Below are 21,713 nucleotides of genomic sequence, written 5' to 3'. Positions count from 1 at the left end.
GAAATATGATTCTCTCGAGAAATGACACACTCAGTTTACAAACATAATAAGAATAATAATAATAATAATAATAAAAAAAGAAGAGCAGGAAGATGGAGAGAAAATGGACAAGCGAAAAAGAAAAGACTGAAACAAAAAAAGTACCTGAATAAATGAAGTTATTTTTTAAAGTTCTCTTATTTCCTTTTTTCTTTTTTTTTCTTTCTTCTTCCTTTTTTCTTTTTTTTCTATCTTTTTTCTTCTTTTTACTTTTTTTCCTTTTTTTTTAATTCTTCGTCCTTTTTTCTTCCTTTCTTCTTTTCTTTTTTAAAGTTTACGTCCAACTATCTCTTTCTCTCTTAATGTGAAAAATGCAAGCACGTTATATGAATATGCATGAATAATTACTAGCTGCCTTTCACGTGCTAAATATTAAACTGAGCAAGTTGTGTGTATTATAAGAACCTTTATATCTCTCGCTATGGGGAATGAGAGGAAAACTTTTGTAATACACGCGCCTTATAATATATTACATCTTGTAAAATAGTTTTCTTCTCTATTATAAATAGTTACTCTATACATTCATTAAAATACTTCCTCGCAGCCGTATATTCCTAAATTAATAAAAAGCCATGCAAATTTTTATTTTATATTTTGAAAATAATTGAAAAATATTTTTTAATATTAAATTTAGTATTTTTTATTTATTTTTATTATTTCATTTATTTATTTTTATTTAATTATTCATTATAATACTTTCTCGCGGCTATATATTCAAAAATTAAAAAAGGTGATTGTTAACTTCTTCCATTCTTTTTATTTTATACTTTTTTTTCTCTTTTCATATTTTTGCTTTTAGTTTTTTTTTATCAAGAGCTAGAGAAAAATTTTACAATCACTTTGACCTCTATATTTTTATTTTTTGCATTTTCTTTTTTTATTCGTGAAACAATTTTTAACCTTCATGGAAAAAAAATATTGTATTTTATTTTATTAGGTACTCTATAAATGGAGAATTTTTAAATTTTTTCCAAAAAGAAATTAAATAGATTTAGGATATTTCTAGAAAATAATATATTTTTTCTAACACACGCACGGAAAGTACATCATTTCTTACCTGTGTAGAGGGTGGAAAATATGTCTTTTCCGACGAGAGAAAGGGAATGTTACTTTACCTCCCTATGACGTCATAACGGGGAGAGAAAAGTATACTTTACCTCCCTGTCGTCCAAAATCACATGTAATTATATTTTAATAACAATGTAAAGATAAAATGTATCTTTATTTACGACTAAATATATGTTTTATTGAAAATTGTTAAATTGTTTTTTTTTTAAATTGTTTTAATTGTTAAATTGTTAAAATTGTTGTTTTTGTTTGTTTTTTAATTTGTTTAAATTGTTAAATTGTTGTTTAGTGTTATTGTTAAAATTGTTAATTTTTAATAATTAATCATTTTAAAAAATTATACTATTATTATAATAAACTTTCGGTTGAAAACACTATTGTCGTTAAAATTTTTTATGAAGTGGTTGTACTTTATTATAAACTTTAAAATCACGAAATTCTCTAAAATTAGGAAAAATATTTAGTAATGTTTAATTAGTCAATATTGAGATTTAGAGGGGAGAAATTTTAGAAAATAAAAATTTTAATTTACACTATCTCTGAGAGTAATTTTTTTTTGGTAATTATAGTAAACATTATTATTCTTTTACTTACTCTTCTGTTCTTTTTTTTGTGTTTTCAAATTACAGAGCGTGGTCCAATTTTGTGGACTGTATTAGAAGGTACACTGATAAATGCTTTTCCAAAGAGAGGCGAGAGCAATTTAATTCAGCCGTTGAAGTTTCAATAGAATCCGTCCATCAAATGTGTTCGGTTTCTTCATATCAAACTGGTAATTAATTCATTATTACATAATTACATAATTTTAATGAGCAAAAGTATTTCTGGTTTTATTCTTTTTTTGCCTAAAAATAGAAAAAGGTTGTTAAATTTTCTTTTTTGTAAATAAATAATTATTTAATTAAGTAATCAAATAGATAAACAAATAAAGATCTAATTAAGTGAGTAATCAAGTAAATACATGAGTATAAATTGAATTTTGTGTCAGTACCTAGTAAAAGGTATTTTCAGTCAGACGAAATGTTTAAACAAATAAATATTTATAAGTTAATAAATTAATAATTGAATAAGTAATTAAATTAATTTTATAAATAAAATTGCATGTCTCGAATACGTAAGATACATATTATAAGATACGTACGTACATATGACGTAGGTTTGGATAAATAAATAATAAAGAACAAACTAAAATAAAGTAAATAAAATTCGGAGTTAGTAGTAAGAGGTATTTAAGGTCAGACAAGACGTTTTCGGTTAACTTTAAGAGTCAGTAATAAAAGTTTATTTTAGTCAGACGTTTCTAATTCTCGTTAATTTTGAATACAAGTAGTAAACGGCATTTATAGTCAGACAATACACTCTCTGTAATTTTCATCAGTAGTAACACCAGTTGGATTTAGCCATTTGGCTTTAGGAGAGTAGAGATTCTTTTTTGATTTTCCCCCTCAGTAGTAAAAACCGTATCAAGTCAGACAAAATTATTTCTTTCTTTACATTATTTTCTTCTACTATCACAACTTGAAGAAAAAATGTTTATCGTTCCTTTTGTTATATAGTAAACGAAATTTCAAAGACTTTAGTTTCAGTATAGTAATTTTGCAATTTTAATGAAAAAAAATTCGATATCAGTAGTAAAGGTCATGTTTAGTCAGAAAGTTTATTTCCCCTCCTTCAACATTTTTCGTATGCGTGAAAATAAAATGAGTTCTTAATTCACAAAAATTATTTTTAAATATTAATTTCAAAAGTAATTTTTTTTACATTTCTTTTCAACATTTCTTTCTAAGTAGTAAAAACCAATTTTAAATCCGACAATAATTGTGAATTCTTCATAATTTTTTATCACATTTTCTTTTATAACTATTTTCTTATTTCATTTATCATCTGATTGTTTTTCTTTTATTATATTTCTAAATTAAAAATTCTATTTATTTTAAAAATAAATAATTAGTTAAATAATCTTTAACGTCCGAGATCCTTTATAAATTAAGGCAAATTAAACGAAAAGATTCGGACAATGAATAAAATATTTATTTACTCCAATATTTCGAAATCTAAATGATTTCCTCTTCAGGGAGTCAAAAAATAATAATTAAAATATACGAAGACTTGAATTTTTTTTATGCCCTGACGATGGAGTAGAGTCATAAATAAATAAATAATCCGTCATGGTAATAAAAACAATAAATAAATAATAAATAACACATAGATAATAAATAATTAAATAAATAACGGTTCACAATACAATAATTCACAATAAAATAAAATAAAATAAAATAAAATAAAATAAAATAAAATAAAATAAAATAAAATAAAATAAAATAAAATAAAATAAAATAAAAATAATTTGTCAAATTAAGTAAAAACGTATTGCAAACTGCAAAGTCAAATTTAAAACTGAAATCGAAACGATTTCGAAACGTTGGAGTAAATAAATATTTTATGAAAAATAAATAAATAATAAATAATATTCAAAAAAATAAAAAATATACACTATATTAGAAAATTGCAGAAGAATTTTCACTATAATTATTTTCTATTAAAAGTTTCTACTAAACAGTAAAAAAAAATGAGGTAAGAAACAGTAGATCAGAGGAGAACAATTCTGAAATATAAAATAAAAATAATACTATAGTGAAAATAATTGGAAAATAATTTTTTTGAACAGAGTACTTGCAACATGCTTCTTGCATAAAGTCAACGGTAATTGATTCAGAGCACTGTGGTAATCAGTATGCAGCACTTGTTAACGAAGTATCGAGAAGAGAAGTAGTAAAACCAAATCTCTGTTGGTGAGTTTAAATTAATTTTTTCTTCTTACCTATAATTTTTTTTATTTTAATTATTTATTATTATTATTAGGTATTATATTATTATTATTATTATTGGCTGTTATTTATTTTTAATTTTTTTTTATTAGATATTATTATTAATTTAATTTTTATTTATTGTTTTTATTTTTTTATTTACTCTCTGAATTTGAATTAGTAAAAATGTTTATTAATTTGAATTAGTGACTGACTTTTTGCTTTCGAATTACTAAATTTTACTAATAAATAAGTAGAAATAGTTATTTATTAGTAATTTTTACCAACTTAGAAGCAAAAAATCAGTCACTATTTCAAATTAGTAATTCAAATTTACAGAGTAGTATTTTTTATTTATTATCAATTATTTTCATTTTTTGCAATATGTAATTAAATTTCTTTTTTTTTTTGCTCACTTTGTTCTCTCTTGCATCACATTTTTTATTCTCTCGTCACACGCAGATAAAATATAGATTCACTGCAATATCGAGTGATAATTTTCTTTTCTTTCTTCTTTTTCAACTCTCCTCTCTTTTTTTGTATCGATATTTCCTCAATACAAGAGAGTCTATGATGGGTGAAAAAAAAAATTCTCACCTCTTCCTTTAAAAGGATTAATGAGTACAATTTATTGCTACAGTGCACATTATCACTTTCGAACGTGCGTCATAATGGAAACGAGAAAAAGATGTGATGGGAATCAACCCGAAGGAACAGCTGCAAAATTCTCAAGGCAAATCTTGGATAAGGCTCTCAGTTTCTTACAAGACCAATGTGCAAATTACATGTAAGTATTTTTTTCTTTTTCCCGGTTTCTCCTCCTCAAAAAAAAAGGGGGGGGGGATTTTAATTAAAATTAAAATTAAAATTATTTAATATAAAAAAAATATTATCATATTATTTATAAAAATGCATTCTCCTTTCTATTATTTATAGGTAATATTTATTAGTTCGTTATTTGTTTGTTTACAATATTTATTAGTTTGTTATTTGTTTATTAATTTTGCTAAATAAAGCACGAGAGATTAAAAATATTCTTTTCTCTCGACATTTTTCACTTTTTGATTAAAATTATCCCGATTGTTAAATATTTATTTCAATATTTGTGTATTTAAATTTATTTAAAAACATAGAGTCCACAGTTTACTGAATATATATTTTTTTTTAAATAGAAAAAAAATCTTTGATGGAATAAAAATAAAATCCCCTGAAGAAACAAAAGAGAGGGAGAGAAAGAGAGAGAGAGAGAGAGAAAATATATAGTGATTGTGGTTATTTTTATTTTTTTTAAATTGACAAAAGAGATTGACGGATATACTGACCCGACATATAAACTATAATATGTCTCGGGCAAAAAGAGTGTGTATTTTTCGAAAATGATATGTACATTCGGAGTAAAAAAGCTTGTCCTACATACATAGATATCGAATACATGTCAGAAGAATCAATAAGAGATAATCATTTTTTACGATTTCCAGTTTATCATTAAAAGAAAACGGGGATAAATTTTATTTTTACACACTTTGTAAATAAAAAAAAACTATCGCCACAATTCATGATTCTCTTCAATGGTCTTCTTTTCTTCTGGTTTTTAAATAGAAAATAGAATTTTATTTTAATTACAGAAATTATAAACAGAAACTCTTAATTTTTCAATTTGAATTAAAAATATTAGAATCAGTAGTAAAAGTCTATTAAGTCAGACAATTTTTTTTAACTTTTAATTTTTGTATTTGAATTACACAAAATAAAAATCAGTAGTAAAAGTATGTTTAGTCAGACAAAATAGGTAGGTACTTTCAAATATTTATAATTATTTTCTCGACAATTAAACAGCTAGTATAGTAAAAGTCAATGCAGGGTCAGACGATTGACTTTCATAAGTTTTCATAAATAATAAAAATTTCACAGGAATGCAATTATTTAAAATTTTTTTATAAATTTCTTCGTAATAATTCGATTATATTTTCATAAAAAATAATTAAAAATTCTAGAAAACAACAATTGAATTGAAGTGAAGAAAATAATTTTGAAGAAGTTACAGCAACAATTTTCTTATAATATAAAAAAATGATTTAATCACTTGGCCATCGTTAAGAAATCGATCACTCCGAGTGTTCGACTCGGAGCAATCGATAGATAATAAAAAAATGAGTCATAACCTCGTCAAAAAAGCTAAGGACAAAAGCAAAAAAACTGAAAATGTTAACACCGTTTATAAAATTAACTGTGGTAATTGCTCTGCTTCTTATATTGGTCAGTCAAAAAGAAATGTTGGTGTACGTTATTAATGAACATAAAAACTCTACGACTAATGTAATTGCTGATCATAATAACAAGCTAAATCACAATTTCGATTAGAATAATTTTTTAATACTCGACGAAGAGTCTAATTATAATAAACGTTTAATATCAGAAATGATCCACATTAATTTGCAAAAAAAACTCTGTTAACAAAAAAGATGATACACAAAATCTCAATAACTACTATACTACATCCATTTTCTCAATGAAAAGAAACACGTGTGACTCTTATCTGCTTTGATTAACCTTGGTATTTCTTCTATTCTATTATTTTTATTTTTTGTTTACTGGTGGGTCAGTCACCTCATCTTCATCGATTTTACTTGCGTTGCTTATTTTGAACTAGTGTCTAATCGTTCTTGCTTCGACGAAGACGTTCGTCTTGTATAAGCAATGTGTGACTTAAATGATTTATAATTTTTTCTTACGGTAATAATTGTATTTTATTTTTTTGTAAATTAATTTTTGTAAAAATGTTTATAATTCGCATCAAAAAATTCTTTTTAATAAATTATAGTTTCTGAAGAGGACAGCCGTGCTGTTGAAACGTTAAAAGAAATTACTTCTTTTTTGTTTTTTGAATCCTGACTCGGAGTGATCGATTTTTTTCATCATCTTAATACTTTTAAAAGTTGTTTAATTTCAAAAAGGTTTGAATTTGAAATTTTTGAATGTCTGAATTCCAGTGGATAAATAAGAATAATTAAATATTTATTTAAAAAAGTAATTATTGATGTTTTTCAATAATTTTACAATAAATTAAAGAAAGTAAATAAATTTAACAGAACATTTTTTTGAGTAAAATTTTTTTCTTTATTTTCTGAAAATTTAAAAAGTTTCAATTTCATTTTCATTTAAAATTTCTGATTGACAAATAGAATTTATAAACACTTTTTTTTCTTTATTTTAAAAAAATTTTGTATTTTATCAAAACAATTGTAATAAAAAATTGGAAATGATGAAAATTATTTCCTTATGAAGATTGAAAATTTTCTACAAAAATATTAAAAAACGGGAATATGCGTAATGTTCTTTTTCCTAAATAAAAGAATGAGTTTGTAAACAATATTGTTATTGAGAAATAAAAATTATGCATAAAATGGGTATAAATATTTCCTATTTCAAATCATAATTTTTAACAAATTAACAATTTTCTATTCTTTATAAATAAAAAGCAGAAAAATTTGTTTAATTTAGATCAGTCAAATGAAATTTGTTTTAAAAAGATCATATAAAAAAAAATTTATTTTTTAATAACTTTTAAAAATTAAGAACACTGAGAAAACTGGAGTATTGGGTGGAAATTGCCCGACTTCGCCTTATTTAAAAGAGGGCACTGATGAGGATTTAGTGAGGCCAACCACACTAGTAATGTCTAGATAGGTGATAATCGGGCACTGACTAGAATGCCTTCTTTTTTCAAATAGGAATAAATCTAACTAGATCTATTTATGCCCCTATTAAATATTTCAATCAGGCTCTGACTAGAATACCCTTTTTGTCTAAACAGAGAAATCTATCTGGTATCTATTTATGACCCTATTAGGTATTTAAATTAATTTTCAATTTCATTGAAAAATCCTAATTTCTAAATAATAAGCAACAAAATTATCAGAAAAATAGTTCTAAACGCATATTAAAGTACTATTTAAAGTTTAAAAACTATTTGAGCAAAAATATTTGCTATTTTTAAATTTAAAAATATTGCACTTTTTCTCACAAGCGGTAAAGAAATGTTTTGTTTAGTATATAAGGACGATGAGAAAGTAGATTCATAACGTGCGAGTTAGTGTTAGGTATGCGTTAGTGTTAGTGTTAAGTTAGTAATAGGTTGATTGGTCGAAACAGTGTTGTTTACATGTGTGTTTGTTCAGTAACTTCCCAAGCAAAAATTGACAACTGGCGCAGTACTGCGCCAGTACTGGCCGCCATGGTTGAATCAGTACTGGCATTTGACCGAAATGATAACGCTTTTCAGTACTGGCTTGATGTTACTGGCGCAGTACTGGCAGCCAGTACTGGTTTAGTACACGTGTAGAAAAATCTTCTGGCGCTGGCCTGAATCAGACCAGACCGTCTATTTTCCAATCTAGTGGAAAATTTATTTAAATTCAATGTTGATATAATAAAAAAAAATTAATTTATATTTATAAACATGTAATAGTTCCCAACTTTTAACTTTTAATCAAATTAATGTTTACAACACAGAATAAACGCAAACCTATAACGAAATAAAATTTGACACTGCGAGGAATCGAACCCATGACCTACGGACTTCTAGCCTAACACTCTAACCACTACCCTATCGAAGCTACAGGAGAATAAATTTTAATTTTTGACACCTTTTACACTTAGAATTAATAAAGAGCGTTTAACTGTGTAATTTAGTTAAATTATTATTTAATTGAACTAAATTCAAAAAAGTCAAATTAGTAAATTACCTAATAAATTTCCATAAATTGCCTCTAAAATATCCATAAATTACCATAAATTACCGACATTCAATTTTTTAGGTCTAATTTGTGTTTTACATATTTTAGTAAACTATCGTCAAAATTTTTATAAATTATCTCATAAATTTCCATAAATTACCGCGAAAATTTCCAATGTTAATTTTTTTAGTTTTCGTTTGTGTTTTACATAGTTTTATAAACTATCGTCAAAATGTTTATAGATTACCGCATAAATTTCCATAAATTACCGCAAATTTTCCATAAATGACAGAAATCCAAAATTTTAATGATAATTTTTGCTTTACATATATTTACGAATTATTGCAAAAATTTCTATAAATTTCCATAAATTACAGCAAAAATTTTTAATTGTAACTTATGTGGAACATATTTTTATAAATTATTGCAAAAATTTCTATAAATTACTGCATAAATTTCCATTAATTAGTTCCTAACTTACTATTGTCAGTTTACCGTGTTAGCAATACTGGCACAGTACTGGCGTAGTACTGGCATACCAGTCTTAAAGGGCAGTACTGGCGTAGTACAGAAATTTTATTGAAGCCAGTACTGAACCAGTACTGGCAAGCCAACTGCTGGCATGTCAGTACTGGTGCAATACTGCGCCTGTTGTGAATACTGGCATTTGACAGAAATTTTTGCTTGGGTTGTTCAGTATTACTGGCGCAATATTACGCCTGTCGTAAATTTTTGCTTTGGTATTTAGAAAAACTAATGAGGCGCTAAAGAGGCCCTCTAGTTAAATCCCCACATTCTGCTTTTCTATTCAGGCAGTGACAAGGCAATCTAGTTAGAACCTCTCTATTTTTCCACATCATCACCTGATATTCCAAGCGTGACGAAATTAGACGGGTCCTGGCTAATTTTCCTAGTTTGCGCCTCACTAAACGAAAGGGCGTCTATTCAGGGCCTTACTAAGTCCTATTTTCAATTCCCGTGTGGAAATCTGCCCAAGTTAGCCCAGTTAAAAACTGGGAGCCAGCTGGGCCCCACCTGGGCTTCCCATTTTCATAAAAATATTAACATTATAATAGAAAAAGTCTGAAAATTAAATATAACTATTCACAATAAATCATTCTACAATTAATTCATAATAATAATAATCATTATTATTTTAAACAATTTATTATTGTCAATAATTATAAACTTTTATTGTACTACACTAACAGACATTTAGTTTTATTGAAATTTTAAAGTTGTTCCAGCTGAATTTATTTATTTAATAATTAACTCATCAAGGTATAACGGTTTTTAATACATTTTAATAATTGTTTAAACAAATAATTGTTGTTATTTAATAACTTTTGATACACATAACTTAGAAACTTGCAATTTTTTTTCCTAATTTTGCAATTAACTAATAGGAACGACATAAAATAAAGAAAATTTATGGTTTTAACAATTCAGAAATTGTTTAAACAAATGATTGTTGTTATTTATTAACTTTTGATACACATAACTTAGAAACTTGCAATTTTTTTCCTAATTTTGCAATTAAGTAATACGAACAACATAAAATAAAGATAATTTATGGTTTTAACAATTAAGAAATTGTTTAAACAAATTATTGTTGTTATTTATTAACTTTTGATACACATAACTTAGAAACTTGCAGTTTTTTCCTAATTTTGCAATTAACTAATGTAAATAGTAAATCATTCGGATGTTTTATGATTTTAATTTTAACAATTTATCAAATGTTTAAACAAATAATTGTTGTTATTTACTAACTCTTGACACATAGCATCTAGAAGAATGAAGTTTTTTCTTATTTTGCAATTAGTTAATCAGAGTAGTAGTAATTGTAAAATTAGAAAGAAACTGCAAGTTTCTGGATTGTTTGTATTAAAAGTTAATAAACAATAACAATTATTTGTTTAAACAATTTCTGAACTGTTTAAATCATAAAATACTGTTATTTCATACTTTTCAGATTAGTTAAATATAAAATTAAAAAGAAACTGCATTTTTTTAGGTGCTTTGTGTCAAAAATTAGTAAATAACAACAATCATTTGTTTAAACAATTTTTGAATTGTTAAAACCTTAAATTATTTTTATTTCATGTGGTTCGAATTAGTTAATTGCAAAATTAGAAAAAAACTGCATCTTTCTGGAAGCTAGTGTCAGGAGTTACTAATTAACAACAATTATTTATTTAAACAATAACGACTGCAATATAACATTAGTAAAATTTATTATATATAATAACAAAAATCGTTTACAGTGAAAATTATTAAATAGTTTAGTTTTTCTTTAACATTTAATAATAAAACTTTGATGTAATTATGGTCATCTTCGTACATGAATTGACAATTGACAAACATGTTAACATTTTACGGAAGCATTTTAGAGTTTGTCTATTGACCCACTCACGGTGGGTTCCGGTCAGGCGAAATAATATTATAAGTGGGCGTGAGCTGGGCCCTACCTGGGCTTCCCAGTTTTTGAGGACCCACATCAATAATTATATAAGTAAAAATTTCTAAGTCCAAACCTAAAAATTTTTTTTTCAACAAAAAATTAATGTTTATAATGACTTAGATTAAGAAAAAACGTGTTTTTAACAAAAATGTATTCACAATATTTTTTTTATGTAATGTCCACATAATTAATTAGTAAAAATTTCTAAGTCCAAACTAAAAAAAATTTTTTTTTTTAGACCAACAAATTAATGTTTATAATGATTGTAAACAATAAAAAACACATTTTTAATAAAAATGTATTGATATATTTTTTTCATAATAATATAAATATTATTTTAAGAATATTTATCGTTCTTATTACATTAATAATATTGTTATAATTATTATTAAATTATTTATTTGTTACGGTGTATTCGTGTCAGTAAGTGCTTTATTGAATCATTACAGCAGATCAACAAGTCACTGACAATAAAACGTCGGTGTTCAGTAGTTAGTCTCCGTAGTATAGTGGTTAGGGCGTTAGTCTAGTAGTCCGTAGGTCGTAGGTTCAATCCCCGCGTGCGTTAAATTTTATTTGTTTCTTAGGTTTGCGTTTATTCCGATTTTTCTGCATTGTATTCGTATAAGTATGCAATTTAGTGATTATATATACCGTTTAATAATTTAATTAACAAATTTCTAATTTTTTTATAAATTTTTAATTTATGAATGAAAGGATATATATTAATTCCCATATATATGCTAACATTATTTATGAATTTGCTTTTGGTCACAATTTCATTAAAAAAAGTAAAAATCGTTAAATAATAACGTTATTTATTTATAATTCGACTTATTTGTTATTAATAAACAATTTATTCATTAATTTGAATGAAAACTAAATCTATGGGCCCCAGCTGGATTTTTCCTAGGTGGGCTGTGGCTGGATTCACCGTTACAAGCCAAGGAATCGCCCACCTGGGCCATCCCTGCTGGGACCCACCTAGAACCTGGGAAGCCCACCTGGGACCCACCGTGGGCCCACCTCACTTTTCCACACGGGTTTCTACACGGGGGACTAAACATCTGGAGGGACAAATCGTTGATATTTGGGAGTTAGCTATTGGATAACAATCTAAATGTTCAAATTCACCATTGACAGATATTCGTGCCATTTCTCTAACAGAGGGAGAAATTAACCATCTTGAGAAATCCCTTCCTTATCCGGCGCGAAATGAATAAATATGGCAACCTAACCCCTAAATTAAATACATAAAATGTCAGAAAAATAATTTCGCGCGCATCAGATCGTACACATTTTCTCCGCAACTTTTAACCCTCAGATATAATGGGAGAGAATATACAAGTAGATTTCCATTATCAATTCAAAATTTATTTTAGAAGGACTATTTAACTCTCTTCATAAGCAAAGGAAACATACACTTTTTGAACATCTGAATTTGACTCTCCAGTTTTCTCAGTGAAAATTTTTAATTTCAAAATTATTTTATTATAAATTATTTATCAATACAATTGTAATAGCAAAACTACACGCGCGCCAGTGCGCGTGAAATTTTCGTTGGCATTGTTAGTTTAAAAAATTTGCTTTTTGCAATTTAATGAAAATTCTGCATTTTTTAAAAAACATAATTTTTCTAACTTAAAATTTAATTATTTGAACAACTCGTTTAGAAATCGCAAAGATATTTCTAACAGCCTTTAGATTTAGTCACTATTAACATCTATACATAAATATTGTTAAAAAAATATTTATTAATGTTATCAACAAAGTAAAGTTAACAAATAAACTGTACTGTACTTGTTTATAGTCGATATGGCATCATTTTTTTCTAATTGTTTTAAAATTATGTTACCAATAATATTTTTATAGACTTTTTTAAAAGTTATAATTTGTTTATGATATAAACAATTTAAGTTAACAAATGAACTGTTTTTTTGTTTACAGTCGAATTGGCATCGTTTTATTCTAAGCGTTTTAAAATTATGTTACTAATAATATATATTTTTTATAGATTTTTTCATAGGTTATCATTTTATTATGTTTTAAACAAATTATTATTATTATTTTATTCATTAATAGAATATAAGGAAACGTTTTTTGTTGTCTAACTTCAAGTGTGGACAGACTGGACAGAATACGACGATTATTATAGTTAATAATAATAATAATTATGAAACAATACCTGCATATTTTCGATTTGTCAGACAATATATTTAAAAAAAACAAAAGCATACACAAAAACTAATTTTAAACTGTGGACAGACAGAATTAATGAAAGAATGAAATACGAAGATTATTATAGTTAATGTAAAGAATATCAAGAAGAAAAAAAAGAAAAGGAATGTATAAAGAATAAAAGAAATAGAAAAATCTCTTGAAAGGCACATGAAAGATTTATCGTTTGTTAATATAAATAATGCAACTGTGTCCCATTTCCTATCGATATACGGCAGCTATACATGTTTCTTTAATATATTTGTTCGCAGACCGAATAGTGGCAATTGTCCTCTATCGATGATGGATAATTCTGTGCCACTGTCAGTGAGTCCACTTGGCGAGGGTTCAAATGCATTATCATTGGGGGGCGGCAGAGGAGGGGCAGGTGGTGGACAACAAAGTCGATCATATCAACGAACGGCATCACCTGATACTTATGCAAGTAAAACCAGTGACTTTTACAGTGCCTTTCCTAATACAGCTTACCCCACGGCATTCAAAAGTACCGGACGTGCACTGAATTCACCATCAGGTACGTTTTTCTTAACATTATATACGTATTTCATATATATACATTTTTCGCTCTGTGAATGTACATATACACTAAGGACAAAAAATATACACTGAGCAAAAAAAAATATTGAGGAAAAAAATATACACTGAGCGAAAAAAATATACACTAAAAAAAAATATATATATATATATATATATATAAACTGAGGGAAAAAATATACACTGAGGAAAGAAATATATATATATATAAATGTTATAAACGACATTGTGTTTGCGAGTCGTGACTCGTTTTCCACTATATATTCTTGTTATAACACGCAGTCATTTCTGCGAAATGTAGCTTTAAGGGATTTTATTCTCAAGTACACCGATTCAGATAATACTTTGCTAATAAAACTCTCAAGGGCGGAGAAAAAAATAAAACTAAAAAGAAAAGGAGAAAAAAATGAGAAAGAAAAGATCCTCAATGTCTATACAATAAGCTAGATTACGAAATCGTATAAACGTGTCTTGGAAGAGTAATTTTTCTTCACTAGAAAAGCAAAATTTTTCTTTAATCTATATATGGTTTTTGAAAATGGAAAAACAATATGTTATAACACTTGCGGAAAAAAATTGAAAAAAGATTTTCAATAAATTTTTGTTTTCTGAAATATTACTTACTTTTTGATTTCACAGGCACACAAAGAAACTACCATTAAATGTACAAATTCAAAATTTAAAGTAATAAAAAATGTAATAACAGATTGTTTTTTAAAACAGAACAATAAATTTATGTACTTCTCTTATAACATCTCAAAAACACACCAATCTGTATTTTTATTTTAACAGCTCAAAAAAGGATCAGAATTTCTTCTAATTTTTTCAATTGCCCTCCAATTTTTTTATATAAAAAAAGTACCCTTAAAAGGATGAACCCGGAGTTTACTAGAAAAAAATTTAATTTTTTAAACAGAAGCATACGTTTCTGTATTTTTGTTCTCACAACTAGAAAGCAGAGACAGAATTAAATCATCTCCTTTAATTTTTTTTAAATCGAAAAAACTACCCTTATATGGATAATCTCAGACTTTAAAGCGAAAAAAAAATTTTTAAATGAGTTTTTTAAAAGAACCATTAAAAACTATATATTTCTGTATCTTATTTTCAAACGATCGGTGTAGTGGATTTCTTTTTCTTCGATCTGTATTTGTTTCACTCTTTTAAAACAAGGTGAAGTAAAAAAAAAATGTTTTTAAATTTTTGTATGAAAAATCTGAATTTCACCACTAATTCTGACCTTGTTTTTGAGTTGTTGAAAAATAAATATATAAATTTATTGTTCTGGTTAAAAAAATCTATTATCTCATTCTTTTTACTTGAAAGTTTGGATATTCACAATTATAAGGGTAGTTTTTTCGATTTAAAAAAAAGAAGGTGATGTTTTTATTCTGACATTGTTTCTGAGTTGTTGAAAGAGAAGTACATAAATTTATTGTTCTGTTTTAAAAAACAATCTGTTATTACATTTTTTATTACTTTTAACTAAAGTTTAAAAAATACAGAGGGTAATGGACAATTCTGACATTGTTTCTGCGAGTTGTTGTAAGAAAAGTGCATAAATTTATTCTTCTCTTATACAACACAATATGTTATTCAATTTTGCTTACTTTAAACTTTTAATTTGTACATTTAAGGGTAGTTTTTCGATTTTTCGATTAAAGACTATTTGACAGATTAAAATTAGTAGTAAAAATTAATTTAGTAGGACAAAATACATTTAATATTCTAAATCAATTTTTTCTCAGTCGACAGTGAAAGATCTAGTAATGAAAGTTAATTTATAGTCAGACACATTTTTTTAACTTATCATTTTTCTATTTTTATTCTATTAACAAATTAAAATCAGTAGTAAAAGTCAGTTAAGCCAGACAATAGTACATTGTACAACTAGTGGCGAAAGTGTGATTTTTCGAGAGTGAAGTTTGCTGCTCTCGCTACGCTCGAGCCGCAAACTTCACTCTCGAAAAATCATTCTTTCACCACGAGTTGTGCACTACGTTTTCTCGAACGACTTGCGAGGAAAGGTTTCTTCGTGAGTTTCGTATAATTTTAATTTAAAATGTTCTTATGTTTAATATAATAAAAGACGAATGTTTTGAGTGGGGAAGTAGTTAGATACAAAATAAATCTCGGTCAAAGAACAAGAAAAAAGAATAAATTCATGGTTTACTTTCGCCACGCCAAATTTACTTTCGCCACGCTAAAAATTACTTTCGCCACGCCAAATTTTACTTTCGCCACGCTCTTCAGAGCAGTTGAGAAAAGTTCTACTTTCGCCACACTTTTCTACCAAGAAAAGTACTCCTTTCAGAGCAAGTGTTGGAGAAAATATTTTTTTAATTTTATAATTTTTCTATCAGTAGTAAAATTCAATTTAGTCAGATAATTTTTTAACTCTTAATTTTTCTATTTGAATTAAAAAGTAGTAGCCTAGTAGTAAAAGTCGCTATTCAATCAGACAATTCGTGTCAACTCTAATAATTTTATTATTTTTAATAGAAAGCTAAAATCATTAGTAAAGATCAATTAAATCAGATAAAAAGTTTTTTCCCTAAAAATTCTTCAGTCAGTTTAGTCAGAAAAAAACTTGATAATTTCTCTCTCAGTACACGGAGAAAAATTTATTCATAATGATTACAATAGTCAATATTACTGTTCGGATATGTGACCACTTTTTGTGATGATTACTATAGCTGTTGTAAGGAGTTAAAACATGAAGGTATCCCTTACAACAGCTATAGTAATCGTTCCTACTCAATTCTTAACACATTACATAGTCTTCGTAATCATTCCAAAAAGTGGTCACATATCCGAGCTGTAATGTAGACTATTGTAATCATTAAAAAAGAATTTTTCTCCGTGTAGTACAAATCATTTTAGTCAGCCAAAATACTGTTTATAATTTATGATTTACTTTTGATAATTCTTATTATTAGTAGTAAAAGTAGTAGTAGAAGTTATTTGATTTTTTTTTGCTTTAGTAGAAAAAGACTGAGTTAGCCAGACAAATGTTTTTGTCAATATTTTTACATAAAAGAAGAAAAAAAAGAAAAATAAGAAAACAATTTTCCAAAAAAAGAAAATAGACAGGAATGGAAAATAATATAAAAATTTCATATCTCATTTTGAAAAAAAGAGGCAAATTTATTATAAATTCATACACAAGATTAAACCAGAGCAGGTGGTATGGATTTAGAAAAAAAAGAAGCACCATATTCTATATAAAACTAGACAGGAACAAGGTATATAATGAAAAAGAAAGAAATAAAAAAAATACTCAACTGGATAGAGCTTCTTTTGTTACTTAGACATCAACGAAAAATTGTTTAGCAAAAGTTGTATGGGAATTTAAAAAAGCTAGAGAAGAGAAAAGTAGAAAATTTATGCGGTCGGTTTCTATCTATTTTCTTTTCTTCTATGTTTTAGCTTTTCGGAAGATAAGAGTCTAAATTTATTCTCGAACTTTTTGAGATAAAAGTTCCGGCTTTATATATATACATACATATAGAAGAAAACTCTCCTCAGCAAAGTTCAATTATCCAGAATTTTTATTGAAGGAAATAAAATCGTATTAACAACAATGAATAAAAGATTATCTCTTAATGGGAAAATTCTTTTTAACCGAATAAGAGAAAGAATAAATATTTTCTCTATTATCATAAATCTTACTCTTTTTTTAACAATAATTACATTTTTTCTAATTAACAGTTTCTAAAAATTCTATTTTTTACTAATTATTAATTAATTGTTTACTTGATAATTAAATATTAATTTTTTTAAACTAATTGTTTTGAGAATTTTTTATTACAATGTTTCATAATAATATGATAATATAATATATCGTATTTATATTAATTATATTCTATATATTATTATTTTATATTCAGTTAATAATTCAATTAATATTTTTTACTAACTGAACTATTTGCTAATTTTTTACTAAGATTTCAAAGTAATTACTCCTGTGAAAAATTACTATTTGGAAAAATTAATAATGTGAAAAATTAGGTACTAGTGTAAAAAATTTCTAATGCAAGAAAATTACTAGTCCAAAAAATTACTAGTACAAAAAATTACTATTACAAAAAGTTACTATTACAAAAAATTACGATTACAAAAAATTACTATTGCAAAAAATTACTAAATTTCAAAAAACTACAAATGCAAAAAAAAAGAAATGACTAATTCGAAAAAATTACTAAATGGTGAAAAACTACTAGGGAAAAAAATTATTAAATTACAAAAAATTACTAGTGCAAAAAAATTGCTTTTGCAAAATAAAATTATCTAAAATAAAAATAGAGAAAAATATATGTGACAAGAAAGAAAAATAAAATTATTAAAAAATAGGAAAATTAAACAAAAAAACTTACCTTTTTAGGTTCGGAATCGCGAATAGCGAACGACTTGAAACCATCCTCAGCTCAATCGAATGTTGTATCACAATTGAGTACAGAAAAATCTGTCGAGGAATCAAAGACTGAAAAATCAACTGAAAGAGCAACGACAACAATAGTTGATGTTAACAATAATGTCAATAATAATAATGTTAACAATGACGAATCAGGTAAAATTTGAAATTTTTCTTATAATTTTGTCATTACTTTCCTTCTTTAAAAGAGAAATTAATTTTCATTTCTCTCTGATATTTTTAATTAAAAAAATTAAAGAATATATTTTTTTCAAATAATAAATTATTTTTCTTTTAAATTATAAATTATTTTTTTTAATTGTAAATTATTCTTCTTTTTCTCCAAAAGTTGCTATTGTTGTGACACAACGATCACCAAATTATGGACGTGGAATGTCTTGGACGACGCAAACAACGAAAACTTCGACAGAAATTCCCGCTTGGGCAACGAGCACTTGGTTAGCTTCAAACCAGGTAGGGAAAAAATAATTATGTAAAAATTAATTCAGAAAAAAAATACTTTTGTTTAAAAAAGACTATAAAAATTTCCCGAAAGAAAGTTATTAAACTAAAACGAGTTTTTATAGTAGAAAAAAATTATAAATTGTAAACTATAAATTGAACTATAAATATTATTAATAATTATTTAATTATTATTATATTATATTTTGTTAATACAAGGCAAATAAATAATTAGTTATTATTATATTATTAATTCAGTACAAATAAATAATCAGTTAATTATTATTATTTTGTTAACTCAACTCAAATAATTAATTAGTTAATTATTGTTATTTTGTTAATTAAATACAAAAAAAAATAATTTTTTCCCTAGATTCCAGTGACTGAATCCTGGTTCCCAGAGGCAGGAAGTTTTGGTGGTAACAACATCGATGAACCAAATCAGCAAGGACTTTCAAAAAATAGTCAAACAAATATTAGAAATTCCCTAATAATCACACTATTTTTAATTAGCTTTGTTTTTGTATTTTAAAAAAAATTTACACACACTGCTCTAATTATTATTATTGTTATTGTATAATAAGAAAAAATGGAATTTTTTTTTCATTAAAAACTTCCATTCGAGAGAAATTTATACATTATACATACTACAATTATTTTAACAAAAAATATATTTGCGAGAAAAATTCACAATTACTGATACTATTTTTTTCTATTGAAAAAATAGATTTTTAAAAATTTTATATTTTTAATAATAATAATTATTTTTTGACAAGTGAGAAAAGATGTGTCCTACTATAATTTCAACAATTTATTTAATTTAAATCCATTTTTATTATAATTAATTATTATTTTTATTATTGAAATTAAAGTTAATTGATTTTGATTAATTAATTTCCCAATGATGATAAAACAAAAAAATTAGTGTCAATAATTGTTGTTTTTCTGCTTTTCAAAAAATAAATTTTAATTCTTTTCATATCAATAAGTGCAATTAATTTTCTTTCTTTATAATATTATTATTATTATCTATTATCTATTATATAAATAAGTATATAATAGTATATACTATAATACAGTATTACTATTCTATATATTAATATTATTATATTCAATTAATTGCGTTTTCAATTTTTTCTTATTAGAAATCTTACCTAATTATTGTGAAACTATTTTTTTAATATTAACTTTTATTTTTACTTAATTAATTTAAAAATATTATTTTTAATATTTAAGTTTTTTCATATGATTATTGTAAAATCATTGCTTTTAATATTTACGTTTAATAATTTAATTATGAATAGAATTCATTAATAATTAATTAGTTATTGACAGTTAATTACTAACAACTACTTAGTTATCAGTAGTTAATAATTAATAATTAATTAGTTATAAGTAGTTAAGAATTAATAATTAATTAGTTATTAGTTATTAGTTATTAATTATTCATTTTTAACAATTAATTAGTTATTCGTTATTAATAGTTACTAATTAATAATTAGTAGTTAATTAGCTTGTTGAATGTTAATTCATAATTAATTTTCCATAGTTAATAATTAGTATTTAATTAGTTGTTAAGAGTAAATTAATAATTAATTAGTTACTAATAATTAATAATTCATTTTTAATTATTTGGTAAAGGTTAATTAATAATTAATTAATTCTCAATAGTTTATAACTAATTAGTCTTTAATAGTGAATAATTAATTACGTACTAATTCTAATTTACATATGATTTTACAACATTCCGAAAAAATTATTATTTTTCACCAACACTTTTTGAATGATGATTATTTGCGAGTATAATTGAAGAGCTGTGATTATTAGAAAATTGCGTTTTACCTGCGTTTGTATGAATTTTTCCGTAGTATATTTAATATGTATTCTATAAAATGATGATTAATATTATATTATAGAAATAAAAAACAAAAACGAAAAAATGATGTACAGAATTAATAAAAATTGCAAAATGGAAAGGCAAAGAAGTTTCAAGTCATTATAGTCTCCATGAAAATCATTTTTATTATGGACAACAGTTTTCTTTTCACAAATTTCGAAACTTCAGTTATATCCTCTAACTACATTAAATGATATTTTACTTAATATTTATAAAATTTATATATTTGAATTATATACTATAATATATTATTGTCGAGTAGAATGTATTGATATATTTTGGTGTACAAATAAATTGTGAGATATATATATATATATATTAATATATTCTACTTTTCTAATATATTATAATATTTATAATTATATATAAATATATTTTTTGTATAATATAATATAATTATAATGCAATATATGAGGATAGAATATTATATTTCAATATTGTAGAATCGAGTAGAATATTGTATAATACACTGAATAAAAAAAAATTAGAAAAAAACGAATTTAATTTTTTTTAGTTCTTAAATTACTTGTCTATTATCAAAGAAATATTTACTTGAACCAAATGAATATAAGCTAGAATCAAAGAAATATTTACTTGAACCAAATAAATATTAACTGTAATCAAAGAAATATTTGCTTGAACCAAATAAATTTTACTTTAGTCAATTAAATGGTATTTGAAGCAAATACCAAATTCTTTTAGTGTAGAATACAATATTATACAATAGAATACAATATTGTAAAATAGAATACAATATTAGAAATTTAAAATACAATATTGTGATAGAATATTAAAATATTACATCATAATTATTTATATTATAATAATAGTAATTAATTTCTGGTCTTCGCCACTATTAGTTATTTTTAAGAATCGATTTTTTTTCTTAATCGTCTTTTCTTACAATTTTTTCTTTATTTATAATATAGCGCAATTTATACAAATTGATTTATGGGACAAATGTCTTATTACAATTATAATAGAATTTTTTTTCTTGTAAATTTCTTATAACCAATTTACATTATGAATTCAACGATTTTTATGCTACATTTTT

The 21,713-nt window shown here is 24.8% G+C and overlaps 1 protein-coding gene across 1 annotated transcript in view; it reads left to right on the top strand.

Moving 5' to 3' along the window:
* LOC122498993 overlaps positions 1-19,492 on the top strand; it is a 31,808-nt gene extending 12,316 nt beyond the window's left edge. Inside the window, exons 4-10 of the mRNA XM_043607022.1 lie at positions 1,737-1,879; positions 3,776-3,899; positions 4,555-4,701; positions 13,604-13,866; positions 18,271-18,456; positions 18,650-18,774; positions 19,136-19,492. Coding sequence (XP_043462957.1) covers positions 1,737-1,879; positions 3,776-3,899; positions 4,555-4,701; positions 13,604-13,866; positions 18,271-18,456; positions 18,650-18,774; positions 19,136-19,294 — 1,147 coding nt within the window. The 3' untranslated portion in view covers positions 19,295-19,492. The remainder of the gene's footprint in view (positions 1-1,736; positions 1,880-3,775; positions 3,900-4,554; positions 4,702-13,603; positions 13,867-18,270; positions 18,457-18,649; positions 18,775-19,135) is intronic.
* Positions 19,493-21,713: the final 2,221 nt, after the last annotated feature.

Source organism: Leptopilina heterotoma, unplaced genomic scaffold (assembly GCF_015476425.1).
Source record: "Leptopilina heterotoma isolate Lh14 unplaced genomic scaffold, ASM1547642v1 Lhet_163, whole genome shotgun sequence".
In the NCBI taxonomy this organism is placed as follows: Eukaryota; Metazoa; Arthropoda; class Insecta; order Hymenoptera; family Figitidae; genus Leptopilina; species Leptopilina heterotoma.
This window is presented reverse-complemented; position numbering and strand designations above follow the sequence as displayed.